This window comes from Petaurus breviceps, unplaced genomic scaffold (genome assembly GCF_028583685.1).
Source record: "Petaurus breviceps papuanus isolate PSGF00001 unplaced genomic scaffold, PetGlider_PUasm1.0 688, whole genome shotgun sequence".
NCBI classification, from domain to species: Eukaryota; Metazoa; Chordata; class Mammalia; order Diprotodontia; family Petauridae; genus Petaurus; species Petaurus breviceps.
Window position 1 is genome coordinate 14,950,721 of NW_027186457.1, and position 16,414 is coordinate 14,967,134.

Genomic DNA, 16,414 nt, shown 5'->3' on the forward strand with positions numbered 1-16,414 from the left:
CATCATCATCATCATCATCATCATCATCATCATCATCATCATCATCATCATCAGGAAACTGAGATTAAGAGTCCTTCACTTTACCCAGGGCCATACAGTTAATAAACCTGAGGTGAGATGTAATGTCTTCCTGACTCCAAGTCCAGTCCACTAAACCAATCATGCTTCTGTTATATCCTGGTTGTTCAAACTGGATAAGTCCCTTTACCACTAAGTTTACCTGTCTGCAAGGTAAGGGGGCAGGGCTGGACTCATGATCTCTAAGGCCATTTCTATCCTGCAATCCTATTTAGCATATATCACCCCTGCATCCACTGAGAACTTTCTTGTTGTTGCTGATGCTTCGTTCCCCCCCCAGATAAAGCTTGGCACTTACTTACATTAGAGCCTGTGGTGGGACTGACAAAAAGCACTACCTTTATTTACCTCCTGGAAAGTTGCTAGGTAATCTGGCCCAAGAGTGACAAGAACCCCCAAACTGGCAGGATAGATAGCTTTGTTTAGGCGTTGAATGAATTAAACTGATGTGTATTCAGATCTAATAGTGATGCATAGCATTTGTCTAGCACTTTAAAGTTTGCAAAAGACTTTACAATTATTATGTCATTTAATCCGCACAACAACCCTGGGATGTAGGTGCTGTTATTAGCCCGATTTACCAGATGAGGAAATTGAGGCAAGACTTGCCCAGGCTCACAACCTAGAAGTGTCTAAGCCAGGATTTGAATAGAACAAGTCCCATGCTCTCCACCTAGCTGACACTTGAGCTGGTAGAGATCACAGAGATCGTCTAGTTCAGACCTTTGATTTTACAGATGAGGAAACTGAGGCCCACAGAGGTTAAAGTAATTTGCCCGAGAATCGAACCCAGATGTGGTTAGTATACTCCAAGTTCAGCTTTCCTTCTTTTGCACCACGCTGCCTTTCAAATCACATCCATCCCGGGAAAATTATCTAGTAAAGTAAAACAAAACACAGTCACAAAACACCCCACCCTCCCTGCCTCAAATCCCACCAGCCTGAAAGTCTAGGCTGGGAAATGAGTACATGAAAATAAAAAGCACAAAGTTCACAGTAGGCGATGTCTATTACATCAGGTGTGTAGGGACCATCAGAATGACTGCAAAACAATAGTATTCGCGCCTGCTTGACGAGGGGCACCCCCAGCCAGGGATGCCCGAGCCTAAAAACCAGGCGGTCCCAGATCCGCACGCTGTATCTCTACAGCATGTCTCTGGGACTCCACTGTCCCAGCCAGGCTGTCCCCTTAGGAAGTTTGCACCAAGTGAAGAAGTCACCTCCGTCTCATAACATCACCATCAAAACAAACTGCAAACTGCGCGTCGCTCCCCGTGGTGACAATGGATTCCCATCTGTCAACGCGATCAACCCCGGAGTGCCGAGCTACCGACCCTTGCCCCGGCCAAGGCCAAGGAGAATCCCAGCGGGCCTCCCCGAAGTGGATGCCCGGCGGGTCATCTCTAGGCAGTACCCCCTCCCCTCCCCCAGACTAATGACATTTCCAGGCGCACGCCTTCCAGGTGCGTGCGGGGCCCCACCGGAGCCAGCCCGGTCCCTCCCTGCGCCCAGGCAACAAGTTTCCCAGGCAGTGAACGTGACGATCGTTTCGCGGGGAGGAGGGACACGACACTTACCGTACACCATGGCCCCTCCAGTTTCGTGCAAGAAACGGAATCGGTGGTTTTTGAATAACCATATTGTGAGGATGGTCAGAATGAGAAGGAAATTAAAGACCAGCAGCTCCACGGCGCCCTGGTGCTGGAACTGAGACTCCTCTTTGGGGGACAGGAATCTGAGGCTCCCCATGCCTGCTCCTGGAGGGGCTTGCCGGAGCCAGCAGCCAGGACGGAGGCGACGCTGCCTGCTCTTTCAACAACTTTTGCAAGAGAAGTCTGGGGCTGAAGACGTATGTCCTCAGTCAGCAACCTGAACCACTTAGTCCCAGCTTCAAGGCATACAGCTCCAGCTTAGTATTCAGTTGCATTCTAGTTACAACTTCCTGTTTCTCTCTTAAAGCAGCCTTGTCTCATTTTGTTTTTAAAAATTTTTAAGCTTCAGAGTGGTATTACATCACTGACTTTTACTATCTCCAAGCCATGTGGTCCAGGAGAAGCATTTCCAATATTGCTTAGCTTTTACGGGTGAATATTTCGGGATCTTACGTGATGGGTGATGGGGATTCCCAATTATCTCAAAGAGAAAGGTTTTTCTCAAAGAGAGTAACTTAAACTTAAATTGCAGAGGATTTTCTTTTTTCTTTTCTTTTCTTCTTTTTTTTTTTTAACATCTAAGAAAGTTGATAGTGAGAACCAGTGGAGCCCGGAAGACAAAGATTTAAGTCCCACTTATGACAGATAATGCCTAGGCACCCCTCCAGGATTATAAATCGAAGAGAAAGGACTGACTTTTACTTGTAGAGAGACTTTTCTCTATCTGCAGCTTTCCTATGGCTATACCAACTTGGCCCAGCTGCTGACTGCTTATCACGGTTTTTTGTTATGTTTTGTTTTTAATAGAGAAATGAACATTTACATGATCATCGTTGATCTGATGGCCTTGTGTAATTTTTTTTTTTTTTTGCTTTTTGGAGGGCAATTGGGGTTAAGTGACTTGCCCAAGGTCATATGGCTAGTATGTCAAGTGTCTGAGGTAGGGTTTGAACTCAGGTCCTCCTGACTCCAGGGCTGGTGCTCTATTCACTGTGCCACCTAGCCAGCCCTACCAGGGGTTCTTTATCTGGGGTCCATAGGCTGTGTGAATTTGGAACTCTTAATGTTTGGTAATTATTTCCTTACCTCACCGTGTTCTACTTTATGCACTTAAAAACATTATTCTGAGAAAGAGACCATATTCTTCACCAAATTTCTAAAGAGGTCTATCACACACACACACAAAAACACACACATACATTTCCTGCCCTGTGTCAATGAAACCACAGATTTAATCCCTAACCCCTTCCCCTTTTAAATTATTTTTTTAACCAATCAGGAGAAAGGCTGTCTTATTTGAACAACATTTTCTAAGGTCCAAAAGTCAATGCTCAAATCTAGGATGATGATTTGAAGCTTGATAGAGACCTCACAGGCTGTCCCCCTTGTTTTACAGATGAGGCAATTAAAACTCAGAGAGGTTCTGACTTGCAGAAGATAGTCTCCTAGGCAGTAAGAAGAACCACTGGGAGTTCATTAGGAGCCTGGTTTATTCCATTCAGTTACCGAATTGACTCCAAATCCAGTAAACTTTTTACATCACAGTGCCTCTAATCACGCATCCTAAAACACATAAAAAAGCTTGTCCTCCACAACAAGACAACAACCAACAGCATAGATTGTTACCAACTTGGCCAAGGGGCTGACTGTCACAGTTTTTTGTTATGTTTTGTTTTTAATAGAGAAATGAACATTTACGTGGCCCTTGTCGATCTGATGGCCTTGTATAAATAGTAATGGCTAGGGCAGAATTTCTCTTCTAAGCAGAAATGCCCAAAATTGTTGAATATTTGTTAGTATAGAGAACACACTGAAACTTTTCTGTGACTTAATAGATAACTGAGAAATCTATTGCCATGGATGGAGAGATGGGAGGGTGGGCTATGGGCTTCGCTTGAGACTCACTCACACTAGTATTGGTTCAAAGAGGAAATCATCAATACTAAACGTGTATCATTGGAATTCTTAAAGGAGAAGTTAAGTGAGTTACAGGCTCATGACCAAACAAGAGATAGAAAGCATTATGAAATGTGAAATAAATAATTTTGATTATATTAAATTAAAAAGCTTTTGCAGAAGCAAAACCAATGCAACCAAGATTAGAAGGAAAGCAATAAAATGGGAAACTATTTATAGCCACGTGTCTCTGATAAAGGCCTCATTTCTCAAATATATAGAGAACTGAGTCAAATTTTTAAAAATATAAGCTATTCCCCTGTTGATAAATGGTCAAAGGATATGAACACGAAGTTGTCAGATGAAGAAATAAAAGCTATCTATAGATTTAGTAGATAATTCCCAAGGCATCAGGGTAACTACACAAATGTTAAGTGACTTACCCAAAGTCATACATCTAATATCAGAGACAAAATTTAAACCTACACATTCCTGCTCCAAGTTCAGCATGATATCTACTTTGCCCTTGCCTCTGAGCCAATTCTTTAAAAAAATGAAAATCCCTTTGTTCTTCACCCTTCTCCCAACATATTTTACTTTTTTCTACAACTGTGTTCCTTGGTTAAATTGAGGCAAACAACAAAGATTTTTTAAAATACTTATTTGAATATCAAATAAAAGCAGATGTACTTAGCAACATCACCTATATATAGTTATATTTCAAATCAGAGAGAACTTTTGCCAGAGTATTCAGACCCTGGGGAAGACTGAGAGACATTAAAAACCATCATCCTTGTCTTGGGCAATAATACAATGGCAGCCCTTGAATGAAATTATTTCTCTGGAATAAAAGAGCTCTTTTAGTAAGCACTTCTTTCTGAAGGAAAAATATCCATCCTTTCCCTTGTTAATTTGGTTCTCTCTGAATTACAGTTTTGAATGCTAAAAAAGAAAAAGACAAAATTCTGCTCTGAGCAAAATTTCTTCCTAAGTCAGTATTCTGGGCTGTTTTGTTCATATAATTTACAATAGAAAGCGACTGGTTCTTTACAATTTTTGAGTCAATTTTTCTACTAGCTATTGCTATTATATGTATATATGTATGTTGATTGGTTGTCTATCCTTCTCAAAGAGGACCAAAATGACATCATCATGTTAGTCAAGTTTCAGTGTGTCTGACTGTGGCTGATCAGACCAATAACAGCTCAGAATGCTCTACCACAGATCGGGCACAAAGAGTCCATGTGAACATTTGGGGGTGGATTCTCTAAATACACACACACACACACACACACACACACACACTTGCTCGAGGTAGCTAGCTGGCAAAGTGAATAGAGCACCAGCCCTGTAGTCAGGAGGACCTGGAGAGGAGAGCAAATCTGACCTCAGATATTTACTAGCTGTGTAACTGTAGGCAAGTCATTTAACCCTGATTGTCTCTAAATATATGTGTATCTGTATACACACATGCACACATTAATTTGTAAACTTCTTTTAAAAATATTTTGATAGCTACATTTCAATATAATTGGTTTCCTTTGGAATCCTATATATTTTATTTTATGCATTTCAAATCCTTATTCTGAGAAGTACATACAGATCACCACCAGATTGCCAAGGGGATCCATGAGGCACCAAAGTTTTCAGGATTGTGGTCACAGAATTCAGGAAGACTGGGCTCAAGCCTTGCCTCTGATACATGCTTTCTGTGTGACCCTGAGCAAGTCGCTTACCCTCTCACTTACTAAGCTTTTAAGAAAAGAATTTTCAGAGTGGGTTCTGACCTCCACTGGGAGAAGGTATATCACAGGGATAACCACTATGCCCAGTTGCCTCTATCCCAGTGTCTGTTAGCAAGTGTCAGCCATGTAACATTGATTATAGAATCATGTCATTTAAAAACATAACATGAGTGATTCATTTATGAAAAGGAATTCAGATGACTGAGCAAATATATCTGCATCCTCCTCCGCCCCTGGTCCCCTCCCCCCAGTCAGCTCACTGATAATTGGGTTATCCACCCAGAGGTCTGGCTGCTTTTCGATATGCCCAATTCCGCTGCTGACTTCCTTGCTGCTTTGAACTCGGCAGGGTGTTGTGCTCGTTGCCCCAGATGTTCCTCTCACACACTCTCCTTTTTTGGCAAGCCCATTGATGATGACTAATAACTAAGAAGCAGGCTGTTTTGAAACCTGTCAGATCCAGCTCAGGACGGTTTCGCCTAGCTGCTCCGACAAGTTCTGTCTTTGTAGCTTTGCAAACTGACGAGTCTGGTCTCGAGTTTTCACATTTACAAGAGATCCCCAATTCAGAAGCCAGCAGTGTCTGTGGTTTGGTGATAAAGCCACTGAGTGTCATTCTTCCTCTGGCCCTAAGTTCTGCTGGCTCTGCACATGAGAAGGCCTTCCTTCCATCCTCTTACTGTGGGCCTTAGTCCTTCTCACTTGTTCACCCAGGCAGTGAGGCATTTCCAGATGCTGGCCATCACTTGTCTTCATCTTGCTACCATTTAATGTGGAGATGCAGGCCAAAGGAAGCAAGAATGTTTTCCCAGGCCCTGTGAAGGGCAGTAGCGTGGTTTTCCTCATGTTGAGGCTTTGGGGATAGATTTTAGGATTAATAAAAATAAGGGGCGGCCAGGTGGCTCAGCGAGTAAGAGCACTGACCCCAGAGTCGGGATGACCTGAGATCAAATCCAGGCTCTGACACTTAGCACCACACCCAGAAAAAACTGGCGGTGTAACCTTGAGCAAGTTACTTAACCCTGATTGCTTTAAAAAAAAATGACAACATATTCATGAATAAAAGAATCATGGATCTTCAAGGGCTTTCAGAGGCCTTCTAGTCCAACCCTCTTATATTGAGATCTAAGAAGATGAAATTACTTTTCCATAATCACATTGGTGGTGATATTGAGAGGTGGGATTCAAATTCAATCCTTCTGCTTCAGAGTGGGTAAGCTTTCCTATATCCCACGCTGCCTCTGGTTTTAAGGCCTGCAAAGCCCTCCTCTCCCCAACAGCAACCCTATTCAGTGTGCAATACAAGAATTATTGTCCCTATTTTTACAAATGAGAAAACTGAAACACTGTGAAATTGTGATTGGCCCAGGGTCAGGCAGATACTACACATCTGAGGTAGGATTTGAATGAAGACCTTTGACTCCAAGGGCCTCACTCTTCCTGATAAATCCACAAGAGTAAGATAAAGACCAGGTCATGACACTGATTACATTTCACATTGTGAGATTCAGTTCAGTCATTTAGCTTGTCATAAACTTTTCAAAAACTGATTGTTATCTCTGGGTTAACTGTCCTCCCCTAGATTTGAGTCATCTGAAAAATTCAATTAATATGCCATCTGTGGCTTTATCTAAGTCACTGATAAAAATGTTAAACCGTACAGGGATCTCTAAGGTACCTTTTAGCTCTAAATTTCAATTGGTGGAGACGGAAGACAAGAGGGATTAGAAAAAGGAAATTTAGTCTACACCTCCCACTAGAAACAGCATTATGCATAATTAATATGGTGTCTAGCATTTATATGCTGAATTAAGGTTTGCAAAGCACTTTTCATATCTTATCTCACTCAATCCTCACAAAAGCCCTAGGAGGTAGGGGCTATTATTATCATTTTCATTTAACAGATGAGGAAACTGAGGAAAAAGCTATCATGTGATTGCCTAGGGTCACACAACTAGTAGGTGTCTGAGGCAGGATTTGAGTTCAGGTCTTCCTGATTCTTCATCTAGGTGCTTCAGTGGATAAAGTGCAGGACCTGGACTCAGAAAGACATCTTTCTGAGTTCAAATCCAGTCTAGATACTTACTGACTGTGTGATCCTGGGTAAGCCACTTAACCCTGGTGTCCTCAATTTCCTCATTTCTAAACCAAGCAGGAGAAGGAAATGGCAAACCACTCCAGTATCTTTGCCAAGAAAATTCCAAATGGAGTCATGAAGAGTAAGACATGACAGATTAGCATTCTATCCACTGTGCCATCTCTGTCTGTCTGTCTCTCTGTCTCAGACTCTGTCTCTGTGTCTCTGTCTCTCTGTATCTCTTTGTCTCTGTCTCTCTCCCCTCAGGATGTGGACCTCAGTTTCCTCATCTGTAAAATGAAGAGATCAAATTTGATGACCTCAAAGGTCCCTTCCAGCTATAATTCAATGATTCCATTACTTCTTAAGAGTTAAGTGAAGAAATGCACAAAGATTTCAAGTATTAAAAGTCATGGGACATCCGTTTCTCATGGAAAAAGAAAACTGTATTTTTCATTCAAAGATATCTGGTTGTAGTTTCTGAACAGTAAAAGGAATAGGAGGGAGAATTTAGGAGCATCCAGATTTCATAAATGCAGGTACAGTAGAAATGAAGAGGTCAAGACTAGTAAAAGGGAAGTGAACTTGATAAACTGAGACCAAAAAAGAGTTTATAAAATACTTAGTAAGGTTTGCAGGAAAAAGTAGGCCTCTTGAATTCTATCAAAAATATAATATTTAACAGTTTTTCATTTAAAAAAATAAAGAGAAATGTATTTTCACACTTAATGAACAATTTAAAAAGAGTAATTCCATTTAAGAGTTGATATACACATATATGACCTTAAAGCTTCAAAATAGTTTATATTTATCTCATTTGACCTTCACAGTACTTCCTGTGACTTCTTTATTATCCTCTTTTAACCTTGTTATTTTTATTTTTATTTATTTTAGATTTTATTTATCTTTATTTACTTTAACCTTTTATCTTTATTATCTTCTTTTAACAAATGAGGAAAGTAAAACTCAGAGTGGCTTAAGAGATTGCCCATGGCCCCACTCCTAATAAGAGTGGGTAGATGGGGCACCAAGGTGGCACAATGAATAGAGCACTGGCCCTGTAGTCAGGAGGACCTGAGTTCAAATCCAGCCTCAGACACTTAACACAAAACTAGCCATGTGACCTTGGGCAAGTCACTTAACCCTAATTGCCCTACCTTCCCCTCTCCAAAAAGCAAACAAACAAACAAACAAAAAAAAGAATGGGTAGAATTTGAATCCAGGTATCTCAATCCAGCATTCTTCCCAATAAAGTGTGTCATCTCATATATCAATAATAATTCAAGCATAACTAACATATTCATTAACTATCAGGATTCATAGGCATCATTTATAGTGATATAAAGGTCCTTGGAAGTCATCTAGGATCATTCATTATTACCCATAAAATACTGTAATGGTTCCAACTTTGTAAAAAATAGTAAGTATTTAATAAATCTTGTGGGATTAACTTGGATAAGAAAGCATTTTCCCTTTAGGATAGCCTTAGCAATATCTTTCACTAAAAGAAATAAATGAAATGTAACCTTAGCTAATTTTAAGTCTAGTAAAGGGATTACAGCCAGGCAACAATCATTTTAGTAGAGGCTGCTGCAGTAATCCAGGGCTCACGTGATTCACCTGCGTGGTGGCGTTAAGAATGGACAGAAGGTTATATGGTGTATACACAAGATGTTGTGCAGGTAGAAATGACGAGATATGGAGTCAGATTGCATTCATCAGGTGAATGCAGAAGCCGAGCACCATGTGGCCACTTTTTGAAGTCTGATGCTTACCTGGATGGTTCTGCTGGAAGCCTTTCTTGATTCACTCAAGCCTCTAGTGCCTCTCTTATCTATTTTGGATATAATTAATATACGCATGTAAATAAAATGGAAGATTCCTGAGGGTAGGGGTATTTCATTTTTTTACTTTGTATACTATTCCTGGCACCTGGTAGGCACTTAATAAATGCTCATTGATTCTTTCATTTAACGTCACTTCACCCTCATTTTAAATTCTCCTTTGTATTATCTCCTAGTTATGATATGTGTTAGTATGGGGCCTTTTTATTTTTTTAAATTTTCATTTATTTATTTTTTAATTTATGGAATAAACCAAGAATTTCCATAACACAGTATTAATAAAAAAGATTGCCAATGAAACTACAAATCTATTATGTCCAACTTGCTATTCCTTTTAAATGTATAATAAAGTTATCATGTAAATTTCTTTTTTTCTTTTTCTTCCCTCCCCACCTAAGACTATACATACAGACAACACATATACACATATATGTATATGTATATGTGTGCATTTATGTGTGTATATATTATATATAACATATGTACATATATATATACATAATCATTCTATGTATTTCTTTATAAGTTCCTTCTCTGTACAGACAGCTTATTCCTTCATATGTCCTTGGTAGTTAATGTGGTTATTTATAATAGTCAAAATGACTTGTTTGCTTAAAGTTGTTCTTGAAATGACTGTATACAACATTCTCTTGGTTCTGTTCATTTTACTCTTCATTTCATGTAAGTCTATATCCGTGGTGTTGTTTTTTAAATTATCTTGAGTCTCCTGTATGAAAAGTTTTGGATGAATTATTAAGCTTGTCCCCTCTCTGGCCTCACTATTGCTTCATATGTTTTCAATTTAATAGATGTCTTTTCTTTTTTCAAATTTATTTGCAACTAAGAAACAAGTTGAGTCATACGTGCTTGATCCAGCAATTATTAAATGGAATCTGAGGCCCATAACCAGGTCAATAAAACCAAATATGGGGCAAATGCAGCAGCAAACTAGCTTCAGAAAAGCAGAGTGATCTCTCTTCAACCACTTCATTCTAAATCTCTCTTGAAAGGGGAGAGGATGGGGTGGTTAAGTGGTGCAGTGAATAGAGCACCAGCCCTGGAGTCAGGAGGATGTGAGTTCAAATCCAACCTCAGACACTGAACACAAAACTAGCTGTGTGACCTTGGGCAACTCATTTAACCTCAATTGCCCTACCTTCCCCCCTCCAAAAAAAAAAAAAAGAAAGAGGAGAGGAGCAGGCTTACTAATGATCAATCACTAGACATTTATTAAGTGCCTACTATGTGCCAGGGACTGTGCTAAGGGCCAACTACAGAACAGTCTTTTTCCTAATTAGAAGCCTTTTTTGCAGAGGTATGCTGGAGTCAACTCTAACCAACTCTGCAATGGTTAAATTTTCAGTGTGAACATTTACATTGTGGAAATTGGAATAAATCAGGTCTTGATTTGTTTTGTTGGTTGTTCAGACTTGAAAAATTGGTGGGAAAAATATAAATATTTCAGATTAAATTTTAAAATGTCATGTGTACTTTTTTTTTTATCAGAAAGTTGATTAAGCCTTTTGCCAGCATCCTATTGGCTTATTTATTAATTGAAGAAAACATATTGAGTACCTACTATGTGCAAAGTACTCTACTAAGACTAGGCATATTTACAGACATGAGTAAGATAGTGGGTCCATACTACTGAGAGTCTTGCAATCTATCAGGGGTGACTAAAACATGCATTTATTTACAAAGTCTCTGATACAGGCATATACCAAGAAAGACAATGACAAAAAAAAAGTCCCATATACACCAAATTGTATATAGCAGCACTTTTTGTGCTATATTTTTTGCAAAGGACTGTAATATTTCCATTCCTGGCAGGTGGGGAGGACATTACAGCCTTATAGAATGGCATGAACACAGGGTATGGGGCATGGAGGTGGGGACACGAATGATTCATTCAGGGAATAGTAAATGATCTCTTAAACTCGTGGTTGGTTTTGCATTCTCACACTAGAAAAACCAATTCACTTTAAGGCCAAGATATCACCCAGTGATGTCCTTGGTCCTCTTAGAAAATGAAAGGCAAGCAACAACAAAGGAGAGTCTGGGTAGGTCTACTACTTCTGATTGTAGTACCTTCCTTACATAGTTATGAGGACCAAATGAGATAATTTACATGAAGCACTTTGCAAACCGTCCTATATAAATTATGGTAGTGAGGTGCTGTCATGGTCCTTTTAACGTGGGTGCTCTGCCCAAAGGAATATAAATTTTGATCACTGAAATAATCATAAGATTTCTTGAGGTTTGAGGGCTAGATTTCTTTCTTAAGAACCATGCCTTAAGCCCAAATCACTCTGGCTTCTCATTGATCAGCCAACAAAAGGCCCCAGTAAAAGCCCCACTTAGTGGTCATTGTCTGGGTCCTGATTGACTCAGAATAAATGTAAATAGCAATTGCTTCTGTTTTGGATAGAAATCCTGAGGGTCCCAGATTTATTTTTTTTTTTTTGGACTAGGCAAAAGAGGCCACTCTTTGTCTCATTTCTTTTTATTAATATTTTATATTTGTATACAAATAATTGAAATTGCACCTCATTCTTTAGTTGTGTAGCATAGACTTTTGTACTTTTATGTAGGGTGTTTGACATAAAAGTGAGAGAACTTGATTAGTTTTGTGCTGTATTGCTTAGCAAATTAGAGACAGTAGAAAAACTGGTAAAAATAATGGTCAAATGATAAAATATTTGAGTTAATTTAAACAACTGCTTCCTTGGTTTACCTGATAGAAATAGTCTTAAGATTGAACAAACTTGCCATTCCCAAGAGTAGAGGAAGTAAGATTCAAATTAGAATTCTGTAGAGTATATTAAAAGTGGCATAAGCACAGAAACAGCAATGTTTAAGAGCAAGTAACAAAATGTTTGAAACTCGAGTATATAAATTTATGGTACATGAATCGTTTTTTTATTTTTTTCTCATTTTAATTTTAGATGTTAATTTATTTATTTTTAGTTTTCAACATTCATTTCCACAAGATTTTGAGTTAGAAATTTTCTCCGCGTCTTTCCCCTACTCCCCACCCCAAGATAGCAAGCCTAATCAATACTCCTTCCCCCAATCTGTTCTTATATCCTCCTCCATCCCTTCCCCAACTTTCTAGTAGGGCAAGATGGATTTCTATACCCCAGTGCCGTATATCTTATTTTCCAGCTGCATGTAAAAAACAATTTGTTTTAACATTTCTTTTTAAAACTTTGGTTTCCAGATTCTTTCCCTTCTTCCCTTCTTATTCACCCCCACTGGGAAGTCAAGCAATTCAATACAGGTTGTACATGTGCAGCTATGCAAAATGTTTCCATAGTAGTTATATTGTAAAAGACTAACTATATTTCCCTCCGTCCCATTCTGCCCCCCACTTATTCTATTTTCTACTTTAACCCTGTCCTTTTTCAAAAGTGATTGCTTCTAACTACCCTCTCTGCCCATCTTCCCTTCCTTCTATTATCCCCCCCTCTTATCCCCTTCCCCCCTACTTTCCTATAAGGTAAGATACCTAATTGAGTGTATGTTATTCCTTCCTTAAGCCAAATTCAATGAGAGTAAGGCTGACCCATCCCCTTTTACCTTCCTGCTTTTCCCTTCCATTGTAACATTTTTCTCTTGCCTCTTTTATATGAGATAATTTACCCTACTCGATCTCTCCCTTTTGCCTTTTCCCATTATATTCCTCTCTCACCTCTTGATTTTGTTTTTTAGATATCATCCCTTCCTATTCAACTAATCCTGTGCCCTCTATGTATATGCATACACACATATACACACTCACATATGTTTTTATACACATACACCCTCCTATACATATATATGTATGTATGTATACATATATACATGTAAATTCCCTTTAACTATACTCACTGAGAAAAGTCTCATGAGTTACAATCATCATTTTTCTATGTAGGAATGTAAATAGTTCACCTTTAATAAATTCCTTATGATTTCTTTTTCCTGTTTACCTTTTCATGCTTCTCTTGCTTCTTGTATTTGAAAGTCAAATTTTCTGTTCAGCTCTGTTTCTTTTATCAAGACTACTTGAAAGTCCTCTATTTCATTGAATGACTATATTTTCCCCTGAAGCATTATACTCAGTTTTGCTGGGTAAGTGATTCATGGTTTTAATCCTAGCTCCTTTGACCTCTGGAATGTCATATTACAAGCCCTTCGATCCCTTGGTATAGAAGCTGCTAGATCTTGTGTTATCTTGATTGTGCTTCTACAATACTCACATTGTTTCTTCCTGACAGCTTGTAATATTTTCTCCTTCACCTGGAATTTGGCTATGATATTCCTAGAAGTTTTTTTGGGTGGATCTTTTTCAAGAGGCTTTAGGTGAATTTTTTTTCAATTTCTATTTTGCCCTCTGGTGCTAGAATATCAGGTAAATTTTCCTTGAGAATTTCCTGAAGGATGATTTCTAGGCTCTTTCTTATATCATGGTTTTCAGGTAGTCCAATAATTTTTAAATTCTCTCTCCTGCATCTATTTTCCAGGTCAGTGGTTTTTCCAATGATGTATTTCACATTGCCTTCTATTTTTTCATTTGTTTGGATCTGTTTTATAGTATCTTGATTTCTCATAAAGTTATTAGCTTCCATTATTTTCTTCAGGGATTTTTTGGGGGTCTCCTTTAGCAGGCTGTTGACTCACTTTTTATGATTTTTGGGCATCATTCTCATTTCTTTTCCCAATTTTTCCTCCACTTCTCTTACTTCATTTTCAAAATCCTTCTTGAGCTCCTCCATGGCCTATAACCAATTCATATTTTTCTTGGAAGTTTTTGATGCAGGGGTTTGACTTTGTTGTTTTCTTATGGTTCCATATTTTGATCCTTTTTGTCCCCCAGAAAGGATTCTATGGTCTGATTGCCTTCCTCTGCTTGCTCATCTTGCCAGTCAATTACTTGACTTTTGAGCCCTTTGCCATGGTAGAACTCTGCTTCCATAGTGGAGAGAGCTATGTCCCAAATTTCTGGGGTTTTCACAGTTGCCAGAGCTATGAGGAGGGCTCCCTCTCTACAATCACCACAAGTTCTGGCACACTGGCATTTCTCACCCCAGGACCACCACCCAAGACTGTGACCTAGATCAAAGCAGGTCAAAGCTACATCAATTACCCTCTGAATGGTCGCTTGGTCCCTCTATGATCTGCAGGCCAGGAGCTCCAGAGGCAGCCATGCCACAGCAGCTGTAGTCACCATGCCTCCACCACCTCTTACCCCAGGGGCAGGACCATGCTCTTCTGTCACCCAGTTCCAACAAAGTTCTCCACTGACCTTTTACTTTCTCTTTGGCATTTATGGGTTGAGGAGTCTGGAAACCACCACAACTGCCAGTAATTCAGTCTCCTGAAATCTGCTTAGGTTGGTCTGTGCCACCCCAGGTCTGGGCCGTCCTGGGTCTGGGCCATCCCGGGTCTGGGCCCACATGGTTCATGCAGTACTGCTCATCTCCCAGCCCTGTGCAACAGACCCTTCCTGTCCACCTGCCAGGCTACCTTCAATAGGACATTTGTTTCTCTCTGTCACTTTGTGGGTTCTGTAGCTCTAAAATGTGCTTAGAGTCATATTTTACAGGTATTGGAGGTGGTTGGAGTGGGGACTCAAGCATGTTCCTGCTTTTACTCCGCCATCTTGGCTCCATCCCTGTCTCATTTCTTATGCCTTAATCCCTTTTCATGCCTTAATCACTGAATGGGTGTTGTCTCAGTTAAACTGAGACCTGGGAAAGACATTAGTTTAAGAAGGCCAAAGTCTCCCACACTGATCTATATCTTGCCACTGGACCCAGATGACTCCAGAGGAGAAAGTGGGACTGGTGACCTTGCACAGTCCTCCCTCACTTAAGTCCAGTTCACTTGCTGTCATGGCATCACCTTCCTGGTCATTGTCTTCTTCAAGAATGAAGGACAATCAGCAATAGCAATGTCCAACTTGACTTCCTACTCCTTTTATTTTATTCCAATGCTGATAATAATCGATCCTATTTACTTCCTTTTCCACTTATTCTTTTCCCACAGTACCACCTGTTCTGTGACCAGAGCATATCTCCTTGCCTGGCCCACTTTGGAACAGAAAAGTTATGAAATCACTTTCATAACAATGATAATGGCTGCTAAGTTTGAGGGGAAAGCATATGATAAATCAATTTACCCTCTTCTCCTCTAAAGAGAGCTCTGTCCGCTCTGGTCCCACACCCTCCTGAACCAAATTTGCTCCTGCAAAAGACTGACCACTTTAAAGGAGGGACAGTATTTTTTTTTTTGGCATTTTTTCATTTCTTATAATCCTACCTCAGAGACCCATGAAAAATTACTAAAAGCTTAGGTTTGGACTTATATCTAATGTCTCCTCAAAGTGGGTAATAGAATGATTCTTATTATACAGTGTAAATCAAGTATAAGGTAGCTATTTTTTCTTCAGAAAAGAATGCTTAATATACTTAAGACCCACAAGTGTTCATTTACAGGGGAAAAAGAAACCTTAAATATGCAACAGCAGGAAAACTATGATGATTTTCTGGGAGCCTGATAATCAAAACATGAAGATGTAGCAATTTGCCGAATTCCTCAATAGCCATTTGCATTTCACCTCAGACCTCCAGTGCTCAAACAAGTCCCTCCGTGTCCAGATCCTCTGTGAACTAGGCCTGGGCTTGGGGCTCTTCTACTTGCCATTGGTCATTTTCTCAAAGAAAGACATTATCACAGAATACTTGAGCACTGACTTAGCAGCCTAGGCACTCCTGAAGCACCAAGTTGGCCACTGCTTACACCTATCTCAGGATCTCAATCTAGTCATCTATAATCAGTCAAAGAAACACCAAGCAGAAGAAGCAGCCAGAGGTTCAGGCTCTAGCTGTTCTAGGGCCTATAAAGTAAGGTAAAAGTGCAACTAGGTGATGTGAATGGTATAAAAAGTTAGTCTAATTTATATTTCTGGGTAGTCTCAAAGTGAATGTCCCAGTAAGGCTAGCTATGTGAGTCACAAATTGGCTATAATTAAAACAACAACTCAGTGATGAGTTAGGAATTCTTCCTTCAGCGCATTACTTATTTTCCCACACAGACAGAAATTCCTTTTATAATTGTGGTTTAGTAAGTTAAACATTACAG

The 16,414-nt window shown here is 39.6% G+C and overlaps 1 protein-coding gene across 2 annotated transcripts in view; it reads right to left on the reverse strand.

Annotated features, from left to right (window-relative positions):
• The window catches only part of SLC9A9 (solute carrier family 9 member A9), a 741,333-nt gene extending 739,288 nt beyond the window's left edge, over nucleotides 1-2,045 (reverse strand). The window contains exon 1 of one of the 2 annotated variants that reach the window (XM_069104699.1): nucleotides 1,656-2,045. In XM_069104699.1, coding sequence (XP_068960800.1) covers nucleotides 1,656-1,827 — 172 coding nt within the window. In that variant the 5' untranslated portion in view covers nucleotides 1,828-2,045. The remainder of the gene's footprint in view (nucleotides 1-1,655) is intronic. The other variant, XM_069104698.1, reaches the window with a different exon arrangement.
• Between the last annotated feature and the right edge of the window lie 14,369 nt (nucleotides 2,046-16,414).